The 23,752-nt window shown below is 37.5% G+C and overlaps 1 protein-coding gene across 6 annotated transcripts in view; it reads right to left on the bottom strand.

The window, feature by feature from the left end:
* The window catches only part of GABRG2 (gamma-aminobutyric acid type A receptor subunit gamma2), a gene marked incomplete at both ends in the record, with an annotated part of 86,237 nt that overhangs the window by 28,899 nt on the left and 33,586 nt on the right, over positions 1-23,752 (bottom strand). For all 6 annotated transcript variants that reach the window (XM_079773105.1, XM_079773108.1, XM_079773106.1 and 3 more), the window contains 3 exons: positions 15,734-15,871; positions 18,919-19,001; positions 22,117-22,337. In XM_079773105.1, coding sequence (XP_079629231.1) covers positions 15,734-15,871; positions 18,919-19,001; positions 22,117-22,337 — 442 coding nt within the window. The remainder of the gene's footprint in view (positions 1-15,733; positions 15,872-18,918; positions 19,002-22,116; positions 22,338-23,752) is intronic.

Genomic DNA, 23,752 nt, shown 5'->3' with positions numbered 1-23,752 from the left:
CAAGAATAGCAAAAATATATATATATATATATATATATATATATATATATATCAGAAGTTTACCTTTTGTGTTGCTTTAATAATTCCTCTGATTGTTATCAGATTGTTATTCTCATGAAGTGCTAATGGCAAAATCTGATCACGGAACCCAAGAGTGAGAAGCAGAACCTGAGTCACGCTCCCAGGCTTGCTCCTTCTGGAGCTGGGATAAGTGATTCATTTTTTTTTTTCATGTCTTCATTTCCTTACTGACACAAATATTAGTGTGTGTGTATATATATATATATATATATATATATATATATATATATACACACACACACACATACACTAATAAAGAGCTAATAGCTAATGGTCAGGACGCCGTAACGTGTAACGACTGGACCATTAGCGTATTAGCTCTTTATTAGCTCCTATCAACAGGAGGCTGCCTGCGTGAGCCGTGGGGTGTTGCTCCAGAGAAGGGGCAGAAGCGGGGAGGCGCCCGGAGGAGGTGGGACCATCCCAAACCAGGGAGGGTGGGGGTGAGAGCCCGTAGCGCCCCCTTCACCAGTCCTTCACCACCCACCACTCGCACTCAGAGCGCCCCGCCGCCCACCTGCCAGGAGAAGGAGCACAGTGCAGCAAGCGGGAGGCTTCCATGCTCTCCTCTGGCACCATGACACAGCGGAGCCGCCACGTTGCTCAGGAGACAGGGCAGAAGCAGGGAGGCGCCTGGAGAAGGCGGGACCAGCCCGAGGCGACTTGAGGGACTGAGGGTGGGGCTTGAAGCGGCCAGAGAAGGCCAGAGGGGTTGGGGGCTGGACCAGGCACGCTGGAGCTCTGCGTGGAGAGGTTCAGGTGTTAAGGCAGGGCGGCGGGTGGGTGGGAAGTGCTGTGTGATTTCACTCACACGAGTGGCCCAGTGCACGAAATTCATGCACATTAAAAGGGAATTAGAGGAAATATTTTAATATTGCTATTTGCCCTTTCTCTATAATAGAAGTGTCAGAGATGAAAGAAAATTAGTAAAATGTATATGAAAATCTCCCTCCTGTCAGAGTCTGGGGCATGCCACAGGACCTAGAGTCAAGTCCCCACTCACCACCCACACATGCTTTGAAAACGCAGAGACCCAGACCCGGCTGGCCCTACCCCCATTGGGTGAGACCCAGACCCGGCCAGCCCCACCCTCATCAAGCCCCTCTGGTGGGGGGTGCAGCCTCAGGTCTCCCAGCCCAGTGCCAGGCAGGGGGCGCAGTCTCAGGTCCCCCGTCCATCCCCGCCAGGTGGGGGGCACTGCATGAGGTCTCCCAGCCTGGCACTGGGTTGCAGGGTGCGGCCTGAGTCCCTTGACAAACTCTGCCAGGCGGGGGGCACAGCCTGAGGTCCCCTTCAAGCCCCACTGGGCGGGAGCCATCGCCTGAGGTCCTCCGTCAAGGCCCGCCAGGCTAGGGGTGCGGCCTGAGGTCCCCCGTCAAACACTGCCAGGTCTGGGGCATGGCCTGAAGTCCCCCGTCAAGCCCCACAGGGCAGGGGGCGCAGCCTGAGGTCCCCCGGCCTGGTGCTGGGATTGGGGGCACAGTCTCAGGTCCCCTGTCAAGCCCCGCGGGGCGGGGTGCATGGTCTGATGTCCCCATCAAGCCCCACAGGGTGGGGGGCATGACCTGAGGTCCTTTGCCCCAGCCAGGCATCATGCAGCCTCAGGTCCCTGTTGTTCGGTTGTGATGTTATGGCGTCCCGGCTAATTTGCATATTTCTCTATTATATATATATATATATATATATATATATATAATATATATATTTCACTAGTATATGTATATATATATATACACTAGTGGCCCTGTGCATGAAATTCGGCGCACGGGGGGGTGTCCGGTGCACTAGTTGCCCGGTGCACGGGGGTGTGTCCCTCAGCCCGGCCTGCACCCTCTCCAATCTGGGACCCCTCGGGGGATGTCCAACTGCTGGTTTAGGCCCGATCCCTGGGTGATCGGGCCTAAACTGGCAGTCGGATATCTCTCTCGCAATCCTGACCTGCTGGCTCCTAACCATTCACCTGCCTGCCTGCCTGATCACCCCTGACCACTCTACCTGCTGGCCTGATCACCTCCAAATGCCCCCCTGCCAGCCTGCTCGCCCCCAACTGTCCCCCCGCTGGCCTGCTTGCCCCCAACTGCCCCACCTCCCAGCCTGCTCGCCCCCAACTGCCCCCCCTACCGTCCTGATTACCCCTAACCGCCTCTGCCTCGGCCCTGCCACCATGGCTTTGTCCAGAAGGCTGTCCAGAAGGTGTTCTAGAAGGTCTCCTGGTCTAATTAGCATATTACCCTTTTATTAGTATAGATATATCTTAAGTCTTAACTCCAAGGCTTTAGACATCAGATTTCCAGGGGCCTTATAGATAGTTAGTAAAGCAATGATGATGATTATGCTTTGTTATAAAGCATTTTCACATCCATTGTCTCATTTAGCTCTCTCTACACCTGTCCGAGAAAAGACGCCTGCTAACGTCATGTATACCTTACTGACAAGAAACTGATGCACCAGGGATGAAAATAATTTGATCAAGGTGATGCCAATAAGTTAGAGGCAGGCCTGGGAGTGAAACTGGATTTTAAGAAATACTAAAACTTTTCTTTCACCACTCCATGATATTGTAACTAATGACTTAAATTTCCAAGCTACTATGGAAAGTACTAAAGCACATGCAATTTATCCTACAGAAAGCATCGAATGCCAAGGTTTTCCAGAAAGCATAGAAGTAGACATACGTCATCTTTTTAACTCTGCTGCATGTTTACATGAATCTTGAAAAGCACCTAGCACAGTGCCTCACATAGATGTGACATGCTCAATAAAAGCTGGCTTTAACATCTACATTATCACCATCAAGTCATTATCAACAAGACTTATCAGTGTATAGATTAATAATTAATAGTAGCAGATTTTTAGGACCAAAATATCTCCTACTACTTACTTATCCATTGGCAGCCAGTGAAATGGAAGTCCTTTTTTTTAAATTAGACTAGAGGCTTGGTGCACAAAATTTGTGCACTGGAGGATGGGATTCCCTCAGCCCAGCCTGCACCCTCTTGCAGTCCAGGAATCCTCGGGGGATGTCCCTGCAGGGAGTGAGCCCAAGCCACAATTGGACATCCTTAGTGCTGCTGCAGAGGCCGGAAAGGCTCCCTGCCACGGCTTCTGCGCTTGTCAGCTGTCAGCCCAGCTTGTGGCTGAGCAGTGCTCTCCCTGTGGGAGCGCACTGACCACCAGGGGGCAGCTCCTGCGTTGAGTGTCTGCCCCCTTGTGGTCAGTGCACATCATAGCGAACGGTCGTTCCCCCGTTTGGTGGATTTGCATATTACCCTTTTATTATATAGGATTAGTCTTATATAATGACAAGGAGACAGGGGCTTGGGGACTTAGATGATATTGTTTAATTCTAGTTTTACTAATTGGACAAAAGAAAATGTTTTAAATTATTGATAGATGAAATACTTCTATCAATAGAGAAATAATTAATTTAAAGAATGTTTCATAGAGGTAGCGTTAAAATTTTAGTTCGTAGTTATGATTAAATAAAATAAAACATAAATTTTACTTGCAGCTACTCTACCTGCACTCTTTCCTCTTTCTTAGGGCTGTTAGAGACATTCAGGATTTTTTTCCATGCAAAAAGTAACAGCAATCAAGACAGACTGACCTTGCATTACTTTATGGCCATTCTTTATTAAATCGTGTTCAATTACTTTCTCCTACTGACATGAGGATGATTCTGGTTTATTGTTTCCTAGAAGTCACCACTGCCTAATATCTGTAAAATTGAATTTAGTACAGGACCAATATTTATGGGCTTGTTTTGTGTTGTAATTAATAAGCTGTCCCAGCAGTACAGTAGAGGAAATCTTGCCCGTGTTTATAAAACCTGACAGTTCCTATCACCCCACAGTCATTTTCATGTTAATATTGTGTCTTCTCACCTCTTCTTCTGAAGCCAATTTTACATAAATAGGAAATCATGGCTCTAGGTCACTGACAAAGTGAAGCAGGCTTAACCCCAGTCTTTTTTTAAGAGGATAATTCTCAGAGTGAGAGACATGTTATGCCTGGGCTCTATTTTCTTTGACAGGTAGTCATTCCTTTCCCTGGCTGGGATGACATCCTGACATCTGATCTTGAGCTACACTTACGTGGCCAGGTAGGTGGGCCCTGTGTAGCATAAAGGATTATTCTAATGGTAAATTTTGGTTATAATTTTGTAGTTCAAACTATTTGCTATCTTTTCTACCACGTTCATACCTGCAGAGGCCTTTCCTGGTGGCCCTTTGCTTGCCCCTGTGACTTGCTTTGGCAAATAGAATGCGTGTCAAGTGACACATGCCTATCATAGCAGATATTTCAAGAATCATTTTTAAAAATTATTTCTCCCTTTGACAATGAGAATGACAAGCCAGAGAATGAAAAGAAATGGGGAAGAGCAATACATTACATATTCGTTTTAAACTACTGAGATTTGAGGGCTATTTGCTTAAACTGGCCAGTACTATCTAATTTTGCCTTATTTGTATACAACCAGCTTTGGATAGACGGATGATAGATAGAAAGATATACAGACAGACAGATGGACAAATAGATGCCATAACAATACAAAGAAAACAAATTACATACCAGATAAAGATAAATGGCCAAAGGCAAGCCTTTCTGCAAATACAAATTCAGAAACAGCTCTAGCTTTCATGTCATCACTGGATTGGAAAATCAACCTGTCAGTCAGGAAAATGGGTGTCTGTTTAGAAACTTGCTCTCTGGTTTTGAACAAGGTCCTTACTGTCTGTGGGTACATTTCTGCAAGATTGGTTGTATATGATAATCTCACCTGGAAAATGAGCATCATATTATAGAATTACTGTGCAAAGTTAATGAGGTGATCTATATAATAAAAACCCAGTGGTCGTGATGCCTTAACAACCAAAGACTGGTCACCAGGAGGCAGTGTGTGGGTGAGGCGTGTGCAGGTGGGCGGGGCCATGCGATTTCACGTGCTGGGCTTCTAGTGTTTATACAAAGGGCTTACCAATGCTGGCACATCATGTCTATCTTATTATTTTAGAAGGGTTAGCATCAGTACTGTTTTTGTTTTGTTTTGTTTTGTTTTTGTTTTGTTTTGTTTTGTTTTGTTTTGTTTTGTTTTGTTTTGTTTTGTTTGTTAATCCTCACCCCAGGATACTTTTCCATTGGATTTTAGGGAGAGTAGAAGAGAGAGGAAAAGACAGAGAGAAACATATCAATGTGAGAGAGACACAGCCATTGGTTGCCTCCTACATGAGCCCATCCCCAGCCGGGGAGGAGCTTGCAGCCAAGGTACTTGCCCTTGACCAGAATCCAACCTGGGTCCCTTTGGTCTGAAGGCTGATGCTCTATCCATTGAGCCAAACCAGCTAGGATAGCATCAGTACTACTTTAATGGACTGCCAATTCACAGCATATATACTTCAGTCAAATTTATGTAATTAAGCTTTTAAAAATAAAATAATAAATTAAGGTTATGCTAATCACTGCTGATTACAAGTATTCTCTCTATTTAAGGTCAATTACTGTCCTTTCTCCTTTCGAAAGCATTGTCATAATCATTGTCCTATCCTGACCCTCTCTCAATTTCTCATTCACAGTAAATTCACTTGACATCCACTCTTGCTCCTCACACCCACAGCGGGCCTATTTTTCCTGTGCCAAATTCATTTTTCAGATCTTAACTAACTTATCAACAATCTCTATGGCAACACCCTGGGCCTCTTGCCCCCACAGTTGCCACCAAAGTTCTCTATACATGATAGATAAAATAGATCTGTTAATTTATGAGTTTCACAGAATCAGAAAACCAGAGGAAATTTCTGTTAGGAACTCATGGGGATATAGAAAACCTAAATACCCACCAGAAGTTTGCTTTTCACAGAGCTGCTAAATATAAGGAAATACAACACAACATTTCAGGGACAAAAAGAACCTTCAATTTAAATCTAGTTCGGTGTTTTGTTTTGAGATGAAGAAATTAAAGGGCAAGAGAGAAAATCACTAGTTCAAGGTCATTCACCTATATGGTAGCGCAACCTCAAAGGCCACTCTTAAATAGCAGTCATAGTCTTTTGCTTTATGTCCAGCTATCTCATTTTATCAAAGAAAATGGAGAACAGGGCTTTATTACAGAACGATAACTGTACTAGTATTCATCTTCAAAAAAGTACAATGGGAAAAAGTGTTAATTGGCTATGCAAAACTGCTAATCAGTAATGTGCAGGAAAATTGCATCAAAGCTTTTGGTTGCTTGGATGTGGGCTAAAGAAGCAAAACACAGAGAAGGCTAGATGCACAGATGTTTGTACAGGAAACTTCAGAATTTTATATTTACTTTAAGTCCATCTTCCATGAAAATGGATCGCATAGCTAAAGAGAATGAACTTAAAATCAATTTGAATACTCTGTACTATACAGTTATGATAAATAAATGCAGTTTTGGAATGTAAAAATCAAGTGAGACCTATGTCAGCCAAGTTCTGGCACTTCTCTGTAACTCACTGTATATTCTCAGGCAAGCCTTGGTTGGGCAATACATATCACATTCATCTCTTAGAGCATTGTTTCATGATAGAAACTCGCCTTACCTATCAAAGATAAAAATATTTATTTTCACAGACACATATGTTTTCCCATTTGATCTCATTATCTTTCATTTTCCCTATTGTTAGGTGGAGATATAGAGGCACATAATTTTCTAAAATAAGGAAATAGTTATTTAAGAAGAAAGACATATAGCCCTGAAAATACAACAGGAAGTTGTAGGGACTCTGGTAAACCCGAGATTGTGCCTTACCTATTGGGACAGGTGACAATTCAGCTCTGCCCAATCATTTTCAAATGCCAGTGAAGACCCCAATGTTGACAATGGAAAGATGTTTAAAATTCCCATGTAAAATTTCTCAGTTGTTCAATGTTGACTAAAATAAATAAAATTTAACTCTGTCCTTGTCTAATGATCGGTGATCTAGGCTAGAGTTAGACAATTTACTACAATCAACTTTGCCTCTTTGGAGTAATTTCGTTATAAGTAAAATTAAAATTGGGCTTGATCTTCAAGATTTAGCCCTAATTTTTATTTTTCTATCAGTCTAATTTTAGTCTCTGTCACTAATCCTGGTAACAAGAAACCACCAACTAAGAAAAAGTAATTATTAGGTTGTTACAATTTCTGTCCATAATTGCATTATCTCTTATCTCTTTAACAAGTAGCTCTTACACAGCTCATGAATTACACATTTCCTTTTATATTACATAGCTCTTCACCACTTAGCAATAAATAATAGATATAATGATGGAAAACAAGGTGTGTGATACTGTAAGTAATGTGAGTGTAGGCAGATTAAAAATTGTGTTTAGAAATTATTCCAGTGAACTCAGTTTTTTAAATTGCAGCTTTCATATTATCAGCAATGTCACTTATTGTACTTAAGTATTCATAAATAAAGATATATTGCTGATAGAAAAGCACTTATGGGTAAAACAATTAGGTTTGTGGTGGGGATAGGAGAAAAACACTACTTGTTAGGATTTCTTTTTGTCATAATTCTGAAAGATGGTTTATAGCAGGAGCAGTTAATTTGGGGTGGATAAATAGGAAGATAAATGTGAATAATTATGCATTTATGATGTGATTTATATGTTAAATGTGAAGCATTGTCAATTTTTGAACAGCAAAAACACCCACATACATAAAAGTAAACAAAAAATATTATACTAAGTCATGTTTAACATATTTGTCAATCTCTTTTCCTTGAACTTTTCTGCCTTATTGAATGTACTAATTGATTTTCCAAAGGCAATAGATTACGGGAGTGGCAGATGAGAGTGGTAAACAAATTCTGGTCAGTCCCAGTTTGTATGCCCAGTAAATTCTTTCCTGGGCTGTAAAAGACTGCTGTGTGCTATGATCCTCATAATAGCTTCCTTTTGAAGAAAGTTAAATTTTAAAAAATGAAAATTATTTTCCTTATTACTATTCACTGCCCATTGCAGTCTCTGACATGCTTAAATTTACATATCTCAATGCTGGAGAGCATTATTTTCTGAAAATGCAAAAATAAGATGAAGAAATTATTCAATTGTGTCAAATAGAGTAAAAGGAATGAGTTGAGTACACAGCATGGTGTCTGTACATTCGGTCTCCATCATTTCACTCACATTTCTATATTTTTAAAAAAATACTGTTTTACGTTTATTTTGGGGTAGCAGCTGGACAGGAGGGCTCTATTAGTTATATCAATCACACTGATGAATGTGTCTTTTGAACACTGCAAAATGGGATTTTTAATTGAGTTAGGAAACACCAAAAACTTGGATAAAAATTAATGTTGTTTTGATCTGGTTGGTTTTGATAGACTGTGAAAATAAGATATTAATCCTCAAAACTACTGTAAATACAGTCATGCAAACATTTTATTGTGTTTTATTTCTGATGAGATTTCTCTTTGAAGAAAAATTTTTATACAAATACGGTGGATCCAACAGTTCATTAAGTCCAGATTTGGGTGGTAACCCATAGGTCTACTTAGCAAGTGAATGATAACATCTCATATGCAGTAAACATGTTTTGGAAAAATGAAAGAATATCATTGCTTAATTGTTTCTCACTTGATCTTATTGCTATGTGTAAATATAATTGCTATTCCTATAGGTTAACATTTAGTTGATGCCTACATGCATTTGTCATATTAAGTGCTGTTATTTCATTTCATTTGCCTCTGTAAAATTAGCTCTTATAAAGCTTAGACATAACTTTTAATTAATTAATCTTTTTACCTAATTTGGGATCTGGATAAATAACTCTGCTTTATTGAATATCCTTGAACAAATTACTTAGCCCCTCTCAACTTAAATTGCTTCATCTGTCAAATGGAAAAATAGTATCTTTCTCAGAAATTTGTTGAGAGAAATAAAAATGATATCATGCATGTTTCACAGATGTTAGGAAGTTATAAAACCCATTGTCCCTTCCTAGCACACAAATGAGTTACACGTTCTAGCCCCATTTTATCTCATGGGAACATGCAGCTAGTTCTTGCCAATGGAATGTAAGCAGAAATGAAATGGGTCACCTCTGCACCAAACATTTTCCCGATTTTAATAGGACTTCTCTATGCAACCTCTCTCTATCTTCCAAGTCCTATCTCCCCAGTGGGTAATGTCAGAGCAACCTTGGCACTTAAAAATTTTATTGTGAGATTCTTAAATGTCATATATGAATATTGCAACTGAAAGAAAATAACAAAAATGTTTGGCCATATATATGGAGAGAGAGAGAGAGAGGGAGAGAGAAAAGGGTGCCATTCCCCCTAAATTAAAAACTTAATGGAGTTTTGCATTAGACTTGCTTTAAAAACATGTTGAAAAGTTAATGAAGAAAAACATTTCAGGAGAACATTAATTTATAAAGAAAGTCGCTCCTACATTATACATGTATTGTGTGACCTTGGTTGCATCAGAGGTTATGGATAGCTCTAAGGACAAAGACTTTAAAGGAGCATCTAGTCAAATGCATTTATTTTAAAAATAAGAAAATTTCACCCAGCTGGCATGGCTCAGTGATTGAGCATTGACCTATGAACCAGGAGGTCATAGCTTGATTCCTGGGTTGCAGGCTCCCTCCCCAGTGGGGGGCATAAAGGAGCAGCCAATCAATGATTCTCTCTCAACATTGATGTTTCTATTTTTATCTCCCTCTCCCTTCCTCTCTGAAATAAATAAAAATATATTTTAAGAAAATAAGCTTTCATCCTAAGCTTCTTCCCATGGCTGTTAGAGGCCCAACTCTCTTTATATAATTTATACATTTTCCTCTCCTGAAACCATACTCGTTTTTCTAAATTAAAGAAAATAAAACTCTATTATTATGCAGTCTTCCACTGATTTATTTTAAGATAGTATGCTGCTTCAAGTAGTTTGAAAAGTTTACTATTGACTAAAATGGTCTCACAACTTACTGTGACTCAGAAGTGCTGGAGACTCTAGGATTGACACTGTAGTTATTTACTTCTCTCTATCATTTAGGTTCCTAATTTATTTTCTTTCAACATCTTCAGTGAAAAAAATTACCATTAACGTGTATCTTTTTAAAAAATTTCATTTTTCTTGCTTCCAACTAGTTCACTTCAATAATGAGTAAAAATCATCTTAATTAAAATACAGCCTGGCCTGGCTGGCATGGCTCAATGGTTGAGTGTTGACCTATGAACTGGAGGTCACCGTTCAATTCCTGGTCAGGCATATCTCATGTTGCGGGCTCAATCCTTAGTGTGCGGTGTACAGGAGGCAACCAATCAGTGAGTCTCTCTCATTATTGATGTTTCTATCTTTCTTCCTCTCTCTCTAAAAAAAACAACAACAACCAATAAACATTTTAAAAAAGAGGCTATAAGCCTCTTAATTCTTAAAAATAAATACAGCCTGGAAGATGGGAGCTTTTTAATTTTTTCCTATTTGGAGAGTTATTTGAATTATTTGACCAGTATACAGAGAAGTTTGGACTTGAGCTTGGTATTAAATAAGGCAAACTGGGCACAAAGACCTGGAGTACAACTTACACAGAAAAGCGAAGGAAGGTGGGAATATAGTAGGAAAGGTTAGGAATCAAGGAGTGAACAGGGACTTATCCATGGAGCTGACTTTTCTAAAATTGTGGTCTACATGTTACTGTTGGAAAGTAAGATTAATTTAGTGGTATGTGAACTTTTTAACATTTATGCATTTCTTGCATTGGAAACCAGGAAAATATAACTAGGACATGGAATCTAAGTAAAAAAGATGTTAAAGACAAAAAGGAAGTAAATAATAGTTAATGTACATGGGTTTGTCAAAAAAAATTATGAAGATATTTCATGAAATACTGATGGTTGCATTGCTAAAGACAGTATGGGAGTTTTAAATTTTATTCATTGACTTTTAGAGAGAGAGGAAGGATGGGAGAGAGAGAGAGAGAGAGATTTGTCATTCTACTTATTTATGAATTCATTGGTTGATTCTTGTATGTTCCCTGACTGGAGACTGAACCCACAACCTTGGCTTATGAGGATGATTCTCTAACCAACTGAACTACCTGACCAGGGCCACAAAATGGAAGTTTTAATGGCATTTTTATATGGGAAGACTGGGATATATTATTTAATACTAGAAGCCCGATGCACGAAGATTCGTGCTAGAATGGACCTTCCTTTTCCTGGCTGCCAGCACCACCTTTCCACTCCAGCCCAGTCCTGGAGGCCTCTTTCTGCTCTGACCCCACCTTCCCACACTGCCCAGTGACCCTGAAAGACCAGGGGTGGGGCAGAATGCCTGTGTCGTCGCCATGGCAATGATGCAAGCATCTCGCCCGCCCCCAGTCACTCAGCGCCTCTGTATGCAAATTAACCACCATCTTTGTTGGTTTAATTTGCATATCACTCCTGATTGGCTGGTGGGGTAGCGGAGGTACGGTCAATTTACACATTTGTCTATTATTAGGTAAGATGAGAGACTGGGATATATTATTTAATATGGGAAGACTGGGATATATTATTTTTAAATCAATGTGATGGCATTTGGATCCCAAGAACATAGATAGATTCTCCTATGAAACTAATTTTCCCTCTTTTCTAGCCCACATTTCACATTGAAAACATGAAGGAACAAAGTTCTGCTTGATACTAAAAATTGGGTTAGATAATTTAGTGAACTGGAAATGGGAGAATGACCAAAAAGAACAGTCTTCTACTTTAGAATAATCATTGAGTGATAGAAGAATACACACTAGGATCCTGCCTTGTTTATTAAATTGAGGGAAAATGTACAGTTTTATCCATATAGTTATCATAAACAATCAGTTCTATTTACCTACTAATTAACAACTCTAGGCAAGCTACCATGCTAAAAGCATCATAATACCAAGGTAATTATTGAAAGGCTTCTGTATTGAAGTTTGCAATTTGTTGGAGTGAGGAGGAAGAAAAGGAGAAAAATGAATGCCCAGCAACATTAAGCAGAAATTGTGATTTCATACAGTGGGTGAAAATGCTGTGAGGGGAATTAATGGGATAATGATGATGATGATAATGCTTTTCATATACTGAGTCAGTTGTATGTGCTAGACAGAGTTTTCAGCATTTTAATGGAATACCTTACTTAATCCTCAGAGCAACCCAGCAATATTATTGAACTAAATTATATTAAATCATGTATACAAACCATTATTCAAATGTGAGCTGCCTGACTTCAAGGGTGCACATTCTTAAAAATTGCTTTACTTTGTTTTGGTGATAGGGTCAGTGAAGGCCTCATTGAGGATGTGCTGCTTATTTAAACCTTAAAGTCACAAAGAAGAAGGGGATGAGTGGAGAAACCATTTGAAAGAGAAAGGAGGCTGAGATTCAGTGAGATTGGCTAGTTATATTCAAGAAAACATAACAGATTAGTTTTATCACATGCTGGCAAATTATAGAAAACAAACCTGGGAAGTTCTTGAGATCAGGTGCTCACATATTATGAACAATAGCTTGTGCTTCATGGAATGTACTGAATTCTTGAGACAAGATGCAAGTTGTGCTTCAGACGACCTGGGCCATGGTGGGGGTAACATAGTGTAGGGATTAAGAGCCTGAGTCTGCCAATAAGCCTCTTGAATTTATATCCCATCTTTCATAATGATCCCTGCTCGTCAATGAACCCCTAGACGTCTCAGTTTCCTCACCCACAGTGTTACTCTCAGTGTTAATGATAGTAACTATGACTATGATTATGAGAATTAAAGTAAGTCATTTATGTAAAATGCTTGCTATGATGCATGTCGTTAGTACTCAGAACGTGCTAGCTTTTATGGTTAATGAGTAAACAATAGATTGTAGAAGAGACTGAAAACAGGGACGGACTTAATAGGCTACCAACGCAGTCCAGATGATAACAGACGACATCGTGAACTAAGACAGTGGCGATGGCAACTAAAACGAGGACAGTTACACAAGATATTTCATAAGTGCCTTCATGATTCATTAGGTGTGGGAGGCAGAGACATGACTCTCTTAGTGTTCGTGCCTGGCTCACTATTTCCAGATATAGACTAACCAGGAAGACATGATGATTTGGAGAAGAAATTATGGACCCATAATCTGTTTTGATGTATTGACTGTGGATTAAAGGTATTCTTCAAGTTTTATCAAACTGTCACCAAGGCGATGTTTTAATCAAGTGTGATACAGATCAGCTGGTGGTAGGAGACGATCCGGGTGGTGGGTGCATGGGTTGTCTCCATGGTGAGAAAGTTATTTTCTATGAAATGCTCTCTCTGTCCTGTTTACATCAAGTATGTTTTTACTTTCATAGTAGCTGCATTTTCCTGTTTTTTTTCTAATACCCTCTCTTTCTGTTTCTTTTTCAACATATTCAGAGTCTGGGGAACACAAATATATATGCACTTAACATTTAAGAACATTTTAAATAATATAAAAACATTTGTTTTTTATGAAATTTTGATACAAATTTATATTTATATAAAATGCTTCTAGTTTATAATTATGGCCCTAATATGAACTTTTCTTTAAAAATCTTATAACTAAAAACAATGAATCCATTTAAAGAAAAAAAAATACTAAGGAACCAGCAGTAGAGTCACTTGGCTTAACAAAGTCATGAAAGGTAGGCTTGAATGACTGAAGGTTAGAAATCCCCTACAGTAAGCTAAGTACCAGTTTAAGCAATATTTCCACAGAGGCGCTTATAGGAAAACATCTCATATAAGTCTACTTGAAAACCATATTGCAATAATGGCTAAGATGAAAAAGGACTAGAACTAGAAATCTGATATTCCAAGAAAGTTGTTAACATAACTTTGTAGATGTTAACTAATTATGGAGCTATGCTTGAAGACAGGAATGACATCAGGCATCAAACAAAAGAGCAGGTGGAAAATTCCAGTCATTACAAAATCAACCATCACAAGAATCGGGCTGCCTCTCAACGTTGGTGTTCAGTTTCAGTTCAGCCCTCTTCACAGAGGCAGCTGTAATAGGACTGCCCACAAAATACAAACTAGCAAGAGCAGGGAATGGACAAGAAGACCAATGCAAAGGCTAACTACCATATTAAAATTTGCATTGAGTAGAAGTGATCAATTAGATGATGCTACTCAGTATCAAATCTGATCTGAATGCAGTTTTGCTTTGATTTCCCTAGGAAGATGAATAGCTTTGTGACACCTGGATGCTGTTTCTTGCTCTGCTTTCAGTAAGTAGATCACTTTCTTCTGGCAGCATCTCTTAAGAGACAGTAAATACTCTAGATCGTCCTCAATATGAGACAGTGGGAAGGGGATGATGTTAGGCCCTGTGATATAAGCCAACCCCTTCTTCATCACCTTCTGGCTTTAATGCAACCCTGAGCTCAAATGACTGAACAAAAGATTGGCTAGTCATGACTTTGTGGGTTCTGTTTTAGGGTGCTGAAATAATTATAGATATGAATATACAACAGAACTTGATGTTCAATTTCACATTCTGGAAGTGTGCAGACTTGGAGATTATTTTTACACATGTTCTTCCTTCTACAGATGGAAGATTTTACTTCTAAGGCAATCCTGAATCTTTTTTTGGCACCAAATGAAACACTGTTCTAGTACTTGATGGTCAGGGTTTTTAGTGAATAATGGAGTAGAAGGCCCCTTTTAAAAATACATATTTGAGCATTTCTTTAACCCTCATTCAGGTTCTTTTTCAAAATAAAAGAGTATTTAGGAAAAATCTGAAAATGCCAATAACAATGTGAGGGCCAGATAGCTCTTTGAATTTGAGGTTGGTTTTTATGAAGGTAGAATCTTAAATTTCCATTTTTGTATAGGCCTTAAATTTGCTTCTGTACAAAAGACCAAGGCCTTAGTCCCCATAAGTCGGCACAAAACTGTGTCACTGTGTCTTACAAATTCCAGGGTGGGTGTTGGGGGGGAAATCAGGTATATGTGAGTAAGTCAACAGAAAACAGCTCAACTTATGGAAAGACATGTCTTAATAAATGGTAATCTGGGAACACAAGGTTTATATATGAAATTGGAAGAATTTTACTATTTTCCTCTTACACATAGTAAGCCTGTGGTACAGCTCTTTTTGTTCACATTGGTTATCTGGGAAAACTGATGCCCTGAGAATTTCAATAATTTTCTCAATATCAACAGCTGGTAAATGATGGAGTTGGGGTTTGAACACAGACCTATTTGATGCACCAGTGATGGAGTCGGTTCAAAAGATTAACTTATTGAATGGAGAATTAGTGCATATTCTCCATGGTCACTTTTCTACATTTTTGCACAATTGATTTTTTCTGTGCAATTACTTTAAATGCTTCTATTTCAATATGTTATGAAACATTTCTTAAAAGAAGCATTATATCTATACCTAATAAATATTTTCTTTTTAAATAATCGCTGCTTATTCTTGCTTAAATAAAGTAAGCAAATAATTTACTAATCCAATTTGAATTCAATTTGCTTTGGATTGAAATAATCCATTTATATGTATATATTCTATTATACAAGAATACCAATTATAATTTTCTCTAGTAAATTAAAAGACTTTAATTTTCTGAATATCACCTGTAGACAGCTACTGAAAAGCCTACTGGATCATATACACCAGAATTTTAGCTCTTAAAGGGTCATTTAGAATTCTGTGTAAATGCATCTTACCAGAAGTTGTCTTCACTACATCTGTGGTATTTCTCAGTCCAACAAATGAAAATTGATAAAGCCTCCAAGATCTTGTGTCACCCACTTCAACAGAGTTACGCTTCCATTGATAGACAATTTCTTCCCGTGGATAGCCATCTGCCAAGAGGTGGGAAAGCACATGTTTAAAATGATTATAAATGAACATATGTAGCAACCACCTTCCAGGAACAAGACACCAAGGAATGTGCTGAGAGAGATAAAATTATGACTTAATGAGAACCCTGGACTAAAGAGCCTCACCGTAGAGAAAATAAATACAATGACATTCTATCCTAATGGGAAGTTAGATTTAAAAATTATGAGGTTAAAATCTTCCCTGAAAGTCACTTAAATTGCATAGCAGATATACTATACATGGTTTAATATATACTATAAGTGCAGTCTACATTGGGGTAAGATGTAATAAGTGATCAGTACAAATAGATAGTACATATGTAAGATATTGTTTCAGCATGAAGGGGACTCAACCAGGGCAAAATTTTGAGAGTCATGCAGAAACAGAAAATATTGAGAGAAGAGCAGCCTTAAGTTCCTCTCCAGAGCATGCACCCTTAGTAGAAGGTGGTGGGGAAAAATAACCTCAACATTTACATTAATTATTCTCTCTCTCATTTTTGGGGGGATTTCATTTTAATATATACAGAAATCTATAATGATAATGCAATGACTATCAGTACCATTTCCTTGCCCAATACCCTAGACAAGTTTCTTAATTTTTCCCCCAAATCATTTGCTTCCTTATGGTGGTTTTGATAATACTTATTTCATGAAATTGATTATCAATGTATATTTAATGGATAAACATTACTATTAAGTAAATGATACAGTAAACTCTTTCAAGTAAAAATTAGTTACATAGAGAGAGATTTAAAAAATTAGAAAGCATCTCAACTATTTGTCTACTAATAATGCTTTGGAAAGATGAGTCTTGATTATGGAGGCTGATTCACTACTTAGCATAAAATTCTTTGTGTCTTCATTTTCTTTTCTTTTGGTCCAACTCTGTGACTGTTGTGTATTTATTAATTAAGAAGAAGGAAAAGAGAAAGCAGTATCCCCTGATGGAGCAGGGGTGGGAGGCAGGATGTGCTGGAAACTGAGGAAAATAATGAGGATATTAGGGAACTTCCTGTGGAGAATGTAATTATGATTTAATTTTTGACAGCAATAAGTAATATTAAGTTGTGTTTGGGTTCAGAAGACGGTTGACAATTGGTGATGTAATGGCACAGAAATCACCAGTTCTTAAGCTTTAGCTGATTCAGGAGTAATCCCAGTTGAAAGATCAAAGGAAAATAAATCTAATCTCCTAAAGCTTGGGGAAGCTTTCACTTAAAAATATTCCATTCTTGGATGAAGTAAAACATATGAAATAAGTTTTATAATGAAACCTTTTCTAAATACAGGGTGGGACAAAAGTGGGTTTACAGTTGTGAGTATCAAAAGGCAGAGGTTATTCTTATATTCTTATTTATTAATTATTGTATTTTTATATGAACAACTATAAGTATATTTTTGCACAACCCTGTTTATATGATACTAGAGGCCTGGTGCATGAATTCGTGCACCCTCGGCCTGGCCTGCGGGATTGGGCCAAAACCGGCTCTCTGACATCCACTGAGGGGTCCCAGATTGTGAGAGGATGCAGGCCAGGCCGATGGACCCCACAGGTGCACGATTGGGGCCGGGGAGTGATGTGGGAGGTTGGCCAACTAGGGAGGGACCACGGGAGTGCTCCAGTGCATGTCCAGCCCATCTTGCTCAGTCCCCATCTGCTGGACCCCAGCAGCAAGCTAACCTACCGGTCGGAGCATCTGCCTCCTGGTGGTCAGTGCACGTTATAGCGACTGGTCGACTGTCTGCCCCCTGGTGGTCAGTGCACGTCATAGCGAGTGGTTGAGCGGCCTTAGCATTTCATTAGCATATTACGCTTTGATTGGTTGAACGGACAACTGAACGACTGGACACTTAGCATATTAGGCTTTTATTATATAAGATACAGTGATATTTTTCCTTTACTTCCATCTGGAATTGATGTAATGATAAACTAATGATGGGTTCTCTCATCACTGATTTTTTAAAATGATGGTTATTATTATTTAATTGGCTCTTAGGAGTCTCCTTCAATCCCTGGCTGGGAAATTATATTTATGAAAATAAAAAAATTAAAATTCATAATCAGTTTTCATTGCTTTATATGTACAGTTGGCAGATCAATAAAAAGGAGGAAGTGAGCAACCTAACACATTTGCTGAACAAGTGGTGAGACAAATATTTGTTTTTAATTCAGGCAGGAAATATGTGAAGGTTACTAAAGCTTAATGTAATTTGTGCTAGAATCATCATGGATATTTTTACTATAGTCTATTATCTGATTATGGTAATAATAATTAAGAAAAATAATAGAGCTTTTTATTGAATCTTGTGCATTGAGATAGCATACCAAGCATTTTACAAACAAAAGAGTATTGTGCTGGGCAGGTCTTATAATCTCTGTTGGGTACCTGGGAATGTGGACTCACTGACTGAGAGATTTAGTAATTTGCTCAAGTCTATGGTGATAGAGTTGGAATTTGAACTGGACCTATGGAATGACCATAATCAGTCTTTTACTCACTGGTGAATATCTAGTTCTAGGTATTACTAGAACTCCAGGAGGGGGAGGTAATTATTAATTTTGTTGTCTTTAACAGGTATACAGAATTGGAATGTGCAAACCACACTGTTGGATCTCTGCATCCTGACAGGTAAGGGAGAAAATAAGTAACAACTGTGCTGCTACTCTTCTCCTGGGCCCATGGAGGGAGGGAGATGCATAATCCACCATTACCCCTTTCTATTCAGCATAGGCCTGGTTTTACAATTCTTCTCAACTAAGAAATCCTATTAACCACTGCCAACTTATTAAAAGTTTATACATCAATGAAACTTATTTGTAACTCCTGATAAATTAGACCCTTTTCTGCAAGAATCACTCTAATAGGACCAAGCTGGTATTATGATGAAAGAAACTGTCAAAATCTTCAGAGAAAACAACATTGCTTGACGCAATTTTGTATTTTCTGTAAATCTCCCAATTAATTGACAATGCAATTAGACTATTGGTGAGAGGAGATACAGACTACAGAATGAGTGTTACTTACAACTGGAGAACTCCAAGGGGCAGGAGTGTTCATCCATTGGAAAATTGTGCAACTGTAATTGGCACTCAGCATCAATCGTCAACCTAAACAGAAATACATGAAAGATAACTAAAAATATTTTAGACATAGTTTTAAAAATGTACTTTAGCACAATTTCTAATAACCATTCTTCATCTTTATTCCTGGGGAGTATATCTCACATTCTTATGGATAACACAAGATGATTCTCAATGAAGAAATCCACCGAGTCCAGTTGAATAGCATTTAAGACTTAATGTGATCCCTTCATTTTCACAAACTGAACAGTAGGTTCTCATTGACCTCAACTCCATTTTTTTTCAAACCCTAGGATCACAGTATTTATTTTTTTTGGCAAATTAATTGCACACATGAAATTGTTCAGTGACTATATTTAATTTAACAGAACAAAATGTTTTAAGAACTTAAGTTCATTTACTGTTTGCATATAAATGAATGCTGATAATTCTCAGATCTTATCTGCTAATTAAAGCAGAACCTTCTGTTTGTAAGTGCTTGTTAGCTGTTAGCATTAAATTACTACATGTGAGTTTTAAAATACCTGTTTCACAGTATGGTATTACGCATTTTACAATGGGACACCATGATGCCATTAACTAGGGTTTTATAAAGTAGAAAAATGTCTAATGGTAAAAAGGCAATGTTGAATAAATATACACAGACATACAAGAAATATGTCTGCCAATGAGTTTCAAATAGTTTACATCTGGGAATACTTATTAAACATATAGTAGATCTCAATGGGCTGGAACTCTAGGAGGGAGAAAATTTAAAGGTGTTCAGATGTTTTGATCACTTTAGGAGAAAGTATGAACATATTCTAAAATTGTACTAGTGATGGATTGATATTTTAAATTTCACATTTGTTAGCTATATTTCTTAAAATGATATCAACCTTAAAGTAATAAAAATGTTATTTTATGATCATTTGTTGATTTAAAAGATTTTGCAGTTTAGCATGCTTTTTAATTTGTGAGATTTTATTTTTCTATAGTATAATAGAGCAATTACTGATCTTGAAATATAACTAATAATCACTGAGCCATTAATTGTTTATATGGCATGGGGTAAAGGTGAATTGTTCTATCATTTAATAAGCATTATTATAGCTTTATTTTCTTTGAACGTGCCTGAAGTCACAAAGCTAGTGGCACAGTTGAGATCTAGACCCAAGATTATGATGTATCTCCAAAGCTAGAGGTTTTAATAATTGTCACTCAATAATTATATGCTCTTTCAAAGAAAAGATTAGTTTTAGTCATATGTAAAACTTTAGTTAAATTTGATATATTTAGTACAATGTCTCCAAAATTAAAGTAGAATTGTTAAAATTGAAAACAATATAGATCATTTGCAGAAACAAAGATAAATACATACACATATACCTATGTACACACACATTCATAACGCATTATATATAAGAACAAGAATAAAATTATCTCAGCATAGATTGGCAACTCATTCAAACTTTGAATTTTATGAGTGATGGTTTCCATAATTAAAAATTGTATATTGATTTTGCAAATCAAGGGAAGTGAGAAAAATGACTCTACTGTTATGAGAATATAAAGGAAGTTGAGATAGTGTCACTTAATACTTCAAAAGCTAGACCAAGCCCTTATTTATCAAACTTTGATTTTCACTAGATTCTAATTACAGTCATTGTTGTACCTCTAATTTAATAAAACTCATGATGAATTCAAAATATATATGATGACTTTCTTCTATACTTGTAGCCATTTTTTCCTAGTGATCAACTCTGTTAAACTGATATAACTGATATAAAAGGTTTGAAGCCATTTTAAAGTATTTTATTTTGTATGTTGACTATTATGTAAGGCATTATGTATATGTCACAAGGGCATTTAACATGAATCATTTGGAAGCTAAAAGTTCTAGGATACTAAGACCTAGAAGAATCATATTTATATCTTTTACTAAAAATATTTATGAATAAATTTAGTATCTGCTGTGCTTACTATATATCAGAGTCTAAGCACTTTCCTTATCACCCCATTTAGTCCTCCTAACAACTCCATAAGATCAGAATCATCGGCTCTATTTTATAGAAATCAAAGAAATTAAATGTAAGAGTTAGCTCAGTTGGATGGGTAGTGTGTTATAGGGTGGTTATGCCTTCTTTCCCAATAATCCCATTATTTCCTACCTAAATCCTCTAAATAAAAATGTAACCAACTAAAAGCATCAAACTTTCTGTACAAATAAGGCTTTGAGATATATCTTCTATCTAGCACTAAGACACATGCTACAGATTGCTGCCCCCAAGTCCTGTACATAGAAATTCTGAAGAGTTGCCCTAGTACATATAGATAGTATGCTATAGAGCTAGGAACTGAAGCCAGGTTTGTCTAATTTTTAAGCCTATGTACTTCTCTATTATATTGTTTTGTAATATATGCTCACCAATGAAAAAAATCTGAATAGAATTATTTTAAATACATCTAAGTATAATATGCTAAGATAATGGCATAGAAAAACTCCAAAATTTTACTTAATGTTTAACTTCAGAAAATAAAAAAAGCTCCAAGTTTTCCCTAAAGATGTCTTTCAAAATAGCCAGTAAATTAATTCAAACAGCCTACCAGTGTAGTGGGGAGTTGGTGCTGGGAGATGGAATTCATTCTAGGTACTTGCCATTGTGTAGCTAAAAAGAGAAAGACATACAGGAGACTTCTGCATAAAAAAAAACACAAATCTTCTTTTGCAACAGTTTCCTTGGAAACGGAGACATTTCCAAGCATAACAACTGGTAGTTCCAAGGATGACTATGTTTTAGTTTCCATATTTTAAAGTAGCAGGACACACACACAAAAGCCAAGATTGATGCAAAAATCAGGTGATCTTACAAAGGCAAGGAAAATTGCATGTGCTTGTGAGGAAAAAAAGAGTTCTCACATCAGTCAGAGAAAATAAGTTTCACCCATTCCTAGTCCTTTGAAAAAGCTTACTGACAACAGAAAGAAAACTAATTTTGTACTGCCAAATACTATTTTGTTCAAACATGGCAACTCTGATGTTGGCTTGATGTGTGTGTGTGTGTGTGTGTGTGTGTGTGTGTGTGTGTGTGTGTTTGGTCTCAAGGAGAGTATGGTTGATCTTTGTTTTATTCTCAGCAATTACTCCTTTTTAAAAGAATACCTTAAGGTGTAGAGCACTCGACCATCATTCCAAATTCTCAGCATCCTGTTGGGGGTGGTTATCCAATGTGCATCAGCCTTTTTTGAATTTCTGAAGAAAGTGTCTGGAATCCAGATTTTCCCCACCATGTTGCTATTCAATCGGAGGACTTTAATGGTGCTGTTAAATTTCAAACGTCTGTCATACCATGTTTGGGCAAAAAATATATCAATTGTATATTCCTGTTACAAAGAAAAAGATGAAACACAATATTTGTAATACAGTAGGGTTATATTGTAGAGCATTTTTTTTGGTATTTGTCATCTTTGTTCTCATTACTATTTTGAGCTACACTTTGGCTTTGAATAGTCCAAAAGAAAGCAAAGACTTTGCTAAGGAGACTCACTATCTTTTGTAGACAAGTTGATATTTTTATGAAAAAAAGAAAAAAAAAAACAATAAAAAAAGACTGGTCTAAATGAATTCTGGCAAAAGATCAGAGCCCTGATACATTTGTTTGCATTTGGTGTTGATAGAGCAGAGTTTCTCATGTTATTTGGGCTATCTAATTTTTTGTTGTGGGGGCTGTCTTGTGTATTTTAAGATAGTAGCATACCTAGCCTCTACTCACTAGATGCCAGTAGCACCAACACAAACCTCACCCACCAACTTGTGACAACAACAACAAAAAAAACACAAACCTCTAGACATTGCTAAATGTCTCAGTGAAGACAATCACCTGGGTTGAGAACCACTGCTGTAGTGTGAAAGTGAAGAATACTTAAAACAGTCCTAACCTGGAGCTGTGGAGCCTCGGTCACATCATCATAATATGGGGACCCTAAAGAATCTATCTTGCTAGGTAGTGTGAGGACAGAAAAGGAGAACACACATTGAGTGCTTTACAGTGTGTCTGGCAGGTAGCATAGCAAACACCAATACAATGTACAAGGCAACCTTTAAAAAAACCAAACACAAAACTATTATAGTTGTTGTCTTTTCCCCCAAGCAAGAAGAAATGAACCAATTCCAAATAATTTTTAACACTTTACTAATCTCTATCACAAAGCATATTCTCAAAATGCCAAATTGCTGTGGTGATTAATTAGTCCACAATGATTACCCTCAAGGGCATACCACCAAAGTGGCAAGTGATTGACTGTAATCAAAGAGAATTAAATATGATGTGAATTCAGACCATGAATGAGGCCTAGCATCAGAACACCCAAATTCTAGTTTCACTATCATTACTTTGCCTCATCCATACTGTTCTGTATTATTTCCTAGTACCTCCTGCTGCCACACCTCATTGCACTTGACTACATTTCCACTGGGCTAAGACATGCCACTTGGTTCTCCATTTAATTCCATATTTGCAGTCTATACATAATGAGAAGGGAAACTTGCTAGTAAAATTCTTTGTCAACAAATTAATGATGTGCCAGTAAGTAGAGTAATTAAACAATTTCTGATGTATACTTTGACAAAACACATACAAATAAATAAGGAAATTTAAATATAAGAGCTTTAAGATTATTCAAACCAGTAGCTCTGGGGACTAGTATTCTGGAAAGTAAAAATTCTATGCCTTCTTCTTCTTCTTAGATTTACAGTTTGCATCAAAATGCTAAATATTCTGTGATTTTTAGTTGGAAAG

This window comes from Cnephaeus nilssonii (genome assembly GCF_951640355.1).
Source record: "Cnephaeus nilssonii genome assembly, chromosome: 5".
In the NCBI taxonomy this organism is placed as follows: Eukaryota; Metazoa; Chordata; class Mammalia; order Chiroptera; family Vespertilionidae; genus Cnephaeus; species Cnephaeus nilssonii.
This window is presented reverse-complemented; position numbering and strand designations above follow the sequence as displayed.